This window comes from Triticum dicoccoides, chromosome 4A (genome assembly GCF_002162155.2).
Source record: "Triticum dicoccoides isolate Atlit2015 ecotype Zavitan chromosome 4A, WEW_v2.0, whole genome shotgun sequence".
Lineage (NCBI taxonomy): Eukaryota > Viridiplantae > Streptophyta > Magnoliopsida > Poales > Poaceae > Triticum > Triticum dicoccoides.
Window position 1 is genome coordinate 707,018,929 of NC_041386.1, and position 9,332 is coordinate 707,028,260.

General features: G+C 46.0%; 1 protein-coding gene across 2 annotated transcripts; it reads left to right on the forward strand.

Annotated features, from left to right (window-relative positions):
* Nucleotides 1–5,757: 5,757 nt before the first annotated feature.
* Nucleotides 5,758–9,116, forward strand: LOC119288047 (probable 2-oxoglutarate-dependent dioxygenase ANS). 2 transcript variants are annotated; one of them, XM_037567665.1, is made up of 5 exons: nucleotides 5,758–5,844; nucleotides 7,301–7,531; nucleotides 7,639–7,910; nucleotides 8,011–8,341; nucleotides 8,710–9,116. In XM_037567665.1, exons 2-5 carry the CDS (start codon nucleotides 7,313–7,315, stop codon nucleotides 8,953–8,955), a joined length of 1,068 nt encoding a protein of 355 aa, XP_037423562.1. In that variant the 5' UTR covers nucleotides 5,758–5,844; nucleotides 7,301–7,312; the 3' UTR covers nucleotides 8,956–9,116. The 2 variants fall into 2 exon arrangements, with proteins under 2 accessions (XP_037423562.1, XP_037423563.1); XM_037567666.1 differs by lacking the exon at nucleotides 5,758–5,844 and adding an exon at nucleotides 6,994–7,086.
* Nucleotides 9,117–9,332: the final 216 nt, after the last annotated feature.

Sequence of the window (9,332 nt, forward strand, 5' to 3'; positions counted from 1 at the left end):
ATATATATATATATATATATATATATATATATATATATATATATATATATATATATATATATATATATATATATATGTGTGTGTGTGTGTGTGTGTGTGTGTATCCATCTGTACCGTGTTTGAATAATAATTGACATGTTGTAAATATTTGCAGAAACTATGGAGCACTCCCGAGACGAAGAAACAGAAGCGATGTTGGGGGGCATAATCGCAAATGGATCAAGTGATGATGTTGCATCATTTCTCCTCGACACCGTTGATCAGATAGATGAAGAAGAGGGCTATGTTTATGATGGTGGCTTCGACCCATTAATGCCGGTACAAGAGGAGGACTATGTTCATGATGGCTCCGGTGACACAATGGAGGTACAAGACGAAGGAGACCGTGCTGACTGCTCCGGTCACCGAACCGAGTCCGGCCAGGTATATATATATTAGTTAAGCCCGTGCTGACTAGTTAATTGATGCATCCATTGTTTTGGTATATGTACACATATTAATTACTGTCGTCTTTCTTCCTTATAATTTCTAGCCCTCCGGATCGAGCACAACTTCGGTAAGGAGACGAGGCCCGAAGAAAAAGTTGAGCTCGGATGAAAGGTTTGAGATCATAGAAATCGCGCCCGACGGCGAACCGATTGAACCCATCCGGACAAGGAAGGCATTTTCTGCTCAGTGCGGGGTTCTTGTTAGGGATAGGATCCCGATCAGCATCCAGCAATGGTATAAGCCTGCTAAGGATGAAGACGCTGAGGTGTCTTATGTCAATGATATGCAGAAAGAAGATCTTTGGACTGAGCTGAAGGCAAATTTCACCCTACCGCCAGAGAAGGATCCGGAGAAGCCAGTTAAAGAGCAATTAATCAAGCCTTGTGCTCTTAAGAAGATGGCAGGCCTAATGAGGAGGTGGAGGAAAGAGCTGAACCAGTTTGTCAAGGAAAAAAAGACACCAGAATTCATCGGCAAATATGAGAAGATCAAAGATCACTGGCCCGCATTTGTGGCCCACAAGACATCGGAAAAGAGTAAGAAGATGTCGGAGACAAACAAGAAAAATGTTGCAAAGAAGAAGCTTCACCATCGCACGGGGTCAGGTGGCTACCTCAAAGCCCGGCCTAAGTGGTCCAAGGCTGAGCATGATCTGCTTGAAAAAGGGATCGAACCAGAGACAATGCGCTGGCCAGACCGTTGCCGGACTTGGTTCTTCGGGGCTGGCGGAACCTTGGACCCTGTAATAGGGAAGTGTCAGTGGACGGACGAGCAACTGCAAATACCAGTCAAGAACCTTCGACACTATATCGATGCAGCGCAGCGAGGGACGTTCCTTCCAAACAGGGAGAAGGACGAGCTCACAATGGCCCTTGGGAATCCCGAGCACCCTGGACGGACACGAGGCACGCCAGGCTCCATTCCGTGGAAGGTTGGTTTTTCGGACGCAGGGGGTTACAAAACCCACGAGAGGAGGAAGAAACTGGAGCAGGACCAAATGCAGGCGCTGCTTGGAAGGGTAATGGGGCTAGAGGATCGAGAAGAGGAACGAGAAGCAGCAGATCGCAACAAACGACATGCCGAAGCTTCCCCCGAAGCTACCCCGCCATCTCAGCGGAGAAGCAGCGTGGCTTCCACCGAGCTGCTTCAGCCGGAGCATGTCTTGATGGCTCCTGCCAGCTATCCCGTGGATGGTATCACGGAGTCTCAAAATTGCCACATGATGGCGCGATGGATGAATTTGAAGGTCAAGGCGGCTGTTGGCCAAGTTTATCCTAGTGGACCCGGCACAACTTATCACTGCCAGCCGATTCCAAAAGGATATGCTAAGGTGATGGTGGGTGAAATAACGGAGGGATTTGAGGACCTCGTGCTTGACCACCCTACCGGTGAAGGGGAGACTAGGCTGGGTTCTGCTCTGAAGACTCCATGCCTATGGAAGAAGGAGCTCATCAACCTTCTGAACTGGACGCCTCTGCCTCCTCCTCCTGCTCCGGCGAGTCAGGGCACTCCGCCTCCTCCACCGCCTCCTCCTCCAGCGAGTGACGATCAGGGCACGCGTGGCGGCACTCCGCCTCCTTCTCCGGCGCATGGCGGCACTCCGCCTCCTTCTCCGCATGCGCCGGTGCTCCTGAGCAGCCAGCAGCATCCTCCTTCTCCGCATCGCCAGCAAGGGCGAAAGAGACCCGCCGCCGCCCCGGCTGCTCCGACGCGTCGTACTCCTTCTCTTCCGCCTCGTAAGCAAGCACGAAAGAAGACAGACGCCACAGTCGCTCCGTCTGCTCCGGCGTCTAGCAGCACAACCAGAGGCGGGAGGCAATACAAATACGGTCCATCATCTCTCAAGCCTCTAGAGAAGTTACCGTACGAAAGGTCCGAGGAGGAAAACGATACGATTGTGCAGGCCCACGTGAAGGAGTTCTTTGAAGGGGTGAAAGCAAAGAGACATCCACCTCCGGAGGAGAAGGTAGATCCGGTGAAAGCAAAGCGCACTATCGATGCCCTGAGGAAACCACCAAAGTCTCCGCCGAGAACCAACTATGAGCGCATTACTGAACAGACATATCTCCAAGCCCAGCGGTCGGGAACTACTGTCAGTGTAAAAGGTCAAAACAACGAGCAAAGGGGAAAAAATTGCCCAGCTCGGCGAACAAGCACAACAATCGTGCCCCCCGCTCAATGTGTCTAATGCTCCGGGGACGGTGGCCGGTTATGGCAATCTTGACGATTACCTGCTCGACGATGCACTTCCTGATTTCTTGAAGGTGGACGGACACAGATACGAGTACGGGAAGCCTCTCGTCAAAGATGAAAAATCTCTGACAACAATGATGCGAAGATTCCATAATTGGTACATGGAAACTTGCAGAGAGTCTGATGGTAAGAATGCTTTGTATCTGCATATTAAAGAGGAGCACGATCTCGTTGCAAATGATCTGTTGACTGTTCCATTTGAGGAGTTCTTCGAGTTCTTCAATCAAAAGGCCCTCGATAAATTAATAGTCTTTTGCTACTGCCTGTAAGTACTATTTCTGTCATTAAGTCTCTATATATAGCTCGGCTCTTTCATTGCATGCATGTATTTATAATTAATTATCCTCAATATATTATGCAGATTGAAGATCGTCGAGTGCAAAAAACAAGAAATTTATGATATTGGGTTCATTAACACAAATATCATAGATGTATTTCTGGTTAAAAAGAACGTCAAAGAGGCCGAGGACAACTTGCTACGATCATTGATAAAAAATCAAAAAAAAGATACCATACTCTTTCCTTACAACGGCCCTGAGTATTACTGTCGTGTGCATATTCGGTTTACCTTATTACTCAAGCAAGGTTATAGTAATGTAATTGATGAGTTATGCATGCGTGCGCAGGTACCACTATATTCTTCTGGAGATTAAGCTTGAGCGTGGACTAGTAACCGTCTTAGACTCGAGATGGAAAGATCCCAAAACCTATGTGGACATGACTGAAATGCTCAGCAAGTAAGTTCAATCGATCATAATTATCGCACCATATCGGTAACTTTTTGTTCATTTCCTGATATCTCAAGTAATAATAATTATTTTCTTTGTCTTGCAGGGTTTGGAAACAGTTCACCGCAGAAGCTCCGGGACTGCCGAAGGAGCTGCTATATACATACCCGAAAGTAAGTACTACTGGCTAGCTAGTTGTGCGCATCTCCGGCCCGTTGATTCTATATATAGCTGTACTTTCATCAATGCCATTTATAATGCTTCATTATCAATTTGATTGACCTCTATTTCTCGTAAAGTGCTTGTGGCAGGAGGAAGGGAATGATTTCTGTGGATACTACGTGTGCGAATTCATCCACACCGCGACTTTGAAAAACAAGCGGGGCTACTCTCAAAGACAATATGAAGTGCGTAAGCAATAATATTCACAATTTCATTTTATTACACCATCATTTCTATTGAGTTTCATTCATATATATGTATTAATTAACCCCCTTCTTCAAATTAGACGTGGCAGATGCGGAATGAACTCCTAAAACCAGATCGCATGAAAGCAATTCAAGAGGAATTGGCGGGATTCTTTCTTGACCACGTCATCAGTAAAACCGAAGAATACCATGTGGAAATTGATTTCAAATGCTAGCTAGGGGTTTTTAATTATAAGAGATCTTATACATATTGTACATGTATTTAGCCAGTAGCGTCGGATATATGATACGAAAACTTGTTGTTCGACCAACCTCTCGGAGAAGGAGAGGTCGATCGATCACTTCTCTCGGTATGCATGACGAACTTCTGTACTGAATGGTTCTCTCGATCACTTATGTATATATAGTACGTAGCGTCCAAGCACGGACATAAGAGAGGACACTTCTCTCTATTAATTAGCTAGCTAACACAATATATGAAACACCTAATTAAATTAACCTCCCAAAACCCCCAACCTCCCCTCCTTTCAAAAAAAACACAAAAACCCCAGCAACTGGAATGCTGACGCGTGGATGCATTTTGGTCCCGTTTGGTGCCACCAACCGGGACCAAAGGCCCCCTGACTGGGGTGGGCGCACAGAGCCACGTGGAGGCACATTGGTCCCGGTTCTGGATTGAACCGGGACTAATGGGTGGAGGTATTAGTAACGACCCATTAGTCCCGGTTCATGAACCGGGACTAAAGGCCCTTACGAACCGGGACTAATGGGTGGTTTTCTACTAGTGTGGCACTGCCCATTTGAATCCTATAAGATCATCAAGGAGTGTTTGATGCCATAGGAAAAACAAAGAAATTGTAAAAAGTGGTTGGAGTGGATGTTAGGTTTCCTATGAGATGTAGTGTACAAGATTCCATATGAAAAATTTCTATGGGATCCAATCCTGTGAATCAAAGGAACAACGTAGGAAAAATTCCTAAGGATTTCAATTCTCCAAAAATCGTATAGAATTCCTTTGAATCAACCCATCCCGATGCAGCGACACATGGTCGGCCATAATAGGGCTCAGCCGACGTGAGATCATGCCATGGGTCCATATTGCAATCTCAGCCATTTATATATCTTTACAGTACAATGGTGAATCTCAGTCGTTGGTTTTCTGTTGTCCTAATAATAATGACTAATTTCCTATCTGTTGCAAGGGGGGCATTTTTATGGTTGAACATCAATCGTGTCCGACATATATCTGATTGTGCATGTCCGACATATAGTTAGAATGATTTGATTGAGTTAATGTAATTATAGTACACCCACCAACGGGGGCACTACAAAAGATTTTATTTGATTATTATTTTTGCAGATAAGATTTGATTTGATTATTATTTTGTGGGTAAGATTTAATTTGATTATTTTTTGTGGATAAGATTTGATATGATTTGGTTGAGTTAATGCAGAACGTGATCACCAACTCTCATTTAATAGTAGAGATATAGGTTTAGGACTCCAATATACTATACTCACTAGCTTCTTACGGGCATTTTACATAATATTCTTTGCTAAACTCTGGGCCCTCACTCTAATCTCTTTCAATTAGATTAGCCTAGCTATATCCCTGTAAAATCCGTAATTATAAGCCCGTTCATGTTGCATCGCTCTTAGGGCTCCCTTCACGATCCGGCCATGCATGGCTGGCCTAAATCAAGCTTAGCCAACATGAGTCCCACTTGCTTACGACTGCCATCCCGATCCTATCCAGCCATGCACGGCCGACCGAAATCGGGCTCAGCCAACGTGAGACCATGCCACTACTCAATTAGTCTATATAAAGGACGCTCTGCTCTCTGGCACTTCCACACTTTAGCTGCAAAATACAAGTTGTAGAGCAAAAGGTCGTGGCCCAGGGAATTGATCGAAGATCCATCTCTGATCTCTCCATCTGATTGAAGGTAATACTGTGTTTCCCAGTTCATCGTCCATAATTTCCATACTTCTCCCATTTTGTACTCCCTTCGTTCCTAAATATAAGTCTTTCGAGAGATTTCACTATGAACCACATAGGAGTATGGAGCCGGTAGTGGGAATCGAACCCGCAACCCCAAGGTTATGAGCCTTATGAGCTACCAAATTGCTCTATACTCTTAAACTAAAGAGGGGTAACTAGTGGATAAAAGAGGGTTGGATACGCCCCTCTACCAATATCTATACAAATAGAATAGTCCATTTATACAGAATGGTAAAGAGGGCTCCTCTATGATTATCAATTCCAGATGTATGTGATTCATAGTGAAATCTCTCCAAAGACTTATACTCCCTCCGTCCCAAAATACTCGTCATCAAAATGGATAAAAAGAGATATATCTAAAACTAAAATACGTCTAGATACATTTCCTTTTATCCATTTTGATGACAAGTATTTCCGGACGGAGGGAGTATTTAGGAATGGAGGGAGTACCATGCATGAGCTAGCTGAGAAAATCCATGAACTTTAATGTTGCCTCGTCACAACTCACAACAGTGTGCAAATGAATCGATGCAGAGGCCAGGGCCTTTCCTCCTTTTCGAAAAATAAAACTGTGTGCAAATCATATATACCTAGCTCCTTGGTGCTCAACAAACCACCAGATTTCCAAACTGCTGCGCTTGCAACGTAGTACTACGCGATTGTAGTGCAGCCTTATTACTGAATAAGGATAGCACAAAAAAAGTATTCTCGTCTTACCTATTTAGGGCATTTTTTCCGGCAAAAATTTAGGGCATGTCTCTCGCGGTACATTCAATGGGACATCTAAGGACCTGTTTGTTTTATAAGTCCTAGGACTTTTTTAAGTCCCAACTTATAAGTCATAAGTCCCTACCTGTTTGTTTACAAGGACTTATAAGTCCCGAGTCCCTACCTGTTTGTTTACAGGGACTTATAAGTCCATGTTGCACCGCTGCAATGAGGCTCAGGAGAGGGCCTGTCCGGCGATTGGAGGCACCGCTGCAACGAACCAAGGCAGAACGAACTGAGGCGGGGCGGCGACGGGGCGGCGAACCGAGGCGGGGCGGCGACGGGGCGACGACGGGGCGAGAGGCGGGGCGGCGACGGGGCGAGAGGCGGGGCGGCGACAGGGCGAGAGGCGGGACGGCGGCGGCGATTGGACCGAGAGGCAGGCGGCGTGCGGGGAACGAGTCTGGAGCGACGCGAGGTAGGTCCGGCCCGGGACAAGTCCCAGTAAGCTCCTCCCTGAGAGTCTTATTTGATAAGTCCTAAATCACCACAATAAGTCCCAATAAGTCCCTTGTGTTTGGTTTAGGTGGGACTTGTAGGGACTTTTTTAAGTCTCTAAACTAATAAGTGTCTGGAAACAAACACCCTCTAAAATGGAGTAAGACTACATTTCAGATTCTTTTGTTTGGCAGGCAGGTGCACCTATGGAAAACTTCTGTGTGCAAAAGTTGGCCGGCGCCCTCGGGACGCCCGACGTGCCCACCCGGTACGTCGTGCGCGGGCACCGGAAGCAGCAGCTCGCCTCGACGGTCGTAGCGCCGGTCCCTGTTATCAACCTTGGCCTCCTTTCCAAGCAGGACGGCGGCGCTGCTGATGAGGCAGCGAAGCTCCGGTCAGCTATCGATTCCTGGGGCCTCTTCCTGGTATGTAACAACCCTTTCGGCTACAGTCGGTCTCGTTAGCACTCCAGCATTTTCGAGAATGAACAAGCAAGGATATCCATGTCGCTTTCATATAAATGTTCCTGCAGATCAGTAACCACGGCGTAGACGCGGCCGTGATGGACGGCATGATGGCCGCGTGCCGGGAGTTTTTCCGGCAGCCGCTTGAAGAGAAGCAGAGGTGCAGCAGCCTGATCGGAGATGATCAGTACGAGGGGTACGGGAACTACGAGGGGTATGGGAACGACCAGGTGTCCTCGCCGGACCAGACCCTGGACTGGACTGACCGTTTATACCTCAAGGTGGAGCCCGAGGACGAGCGGCGCATTGCCCTCTGGCCAGCGCATCCCGAAAGCTTCAGGTGACCGGCCTCACACTGCCATGTCTTCACAATCTAATTACCTCGATCGAGGGAGGATTTGCTGAAGGATCACACGTGCATATATTGTTGTATATTGCAGGGATGTTCTGCACGAGTTCACGAAGAAATGTGGGGTAGTGAAGGATGATCTGCTCCGGGCAATGGCGAAGCTGCTGGAGCTTGACGACAACGACTACTTCGTGGACCAGCTTGCGGAGAAGCCTTTCACTAACGCTAGATGCAGCTACTACCCGGCGTGTCCGAGGCCAGAGCTCGTGTTCGGCCTCACGCCCCACTCCGATGGAACCGTTGTTGCTATCCTCATGGTTGATGACAGCGTTGGCGGCCTGCAAGTCCTCAGAGATGGGGTCTGGTGGGATGTACCAATCGTACCTCACACGCTGCTGATGATTATGGGAGATCAAATGGAGGTACGCCTGCAGAAACATAATTATATCGTGTGTAATAGTATTGTTCGAACAAATTTAATACTAATTTATTTTCAACTTGCCAATGTAAATAGTTTTCGGTATAGTGAATCTAGCCTGCACATATATTTAGGAAAAGAGGTTGTACGTATAAACTGCTGCCTAGTCTTACCCGGTAAAGACATCATCATTTGTGTTGTTCAAAAAAAATTTATAGCCTAACAAAATTATAAATCTTTTCTACCATTTTCATATAAAACACAATAGTCAAAGGTACATGCCCGGGACCATGAAATGTGAATTGTTCATGAGCTTTCGCCATAAATTTTTTAAGCTTTTGGACTGACGGACTTCAAACTTTTGTGACGCAGATAATGAGCAATGGGATCTTTAAGAGCCCTGTGCATAGGGTCATGACAAACGCAAAGAAAGAGAGGATATCGGTGGTTCTAGACTACTCTGTTGATCCTGAGAAAGAAATCGAGCCATCAGCTCAACTGGTCAATGAGAAGAGACCAGCCTTATACAGAAAAGTGAAGGTCAAGGACTACATTGTGGCACATTACACGCACTTTTCTCAAGGGAAAGAAGTCGTTATGAAAAAACTAAAGATATAACTACGTGTGGTACAATGAATTCTTGCGACAGATATTTGTATCATGTTTCAGTACAAGGCAAGTGTGTATTTAATCCCATTGTTCAACAACACATGCTAATAAAAGGAAATAAAGTTGTAATGTCGTTAATGTATTTTTAATAAAATTAGCATTGGCCCTCATATATGCGAGGGCAACATCTTTCATGTGCAGTTTTTTTTGTAAAATATATGAGGCTTTATGCTTGTATATTCACACTAGATGAAAACCACTTATAGGTGTAGATAAATAGTGTCGCCGGCTTCAAAACGGATTAAGGAAAAAAACTGAGGCGTCTATACTATAGAGGCACCGGTGGCGTTGGCTATGGCATGGACGCCCCTGGTTTTTTGCAGAAT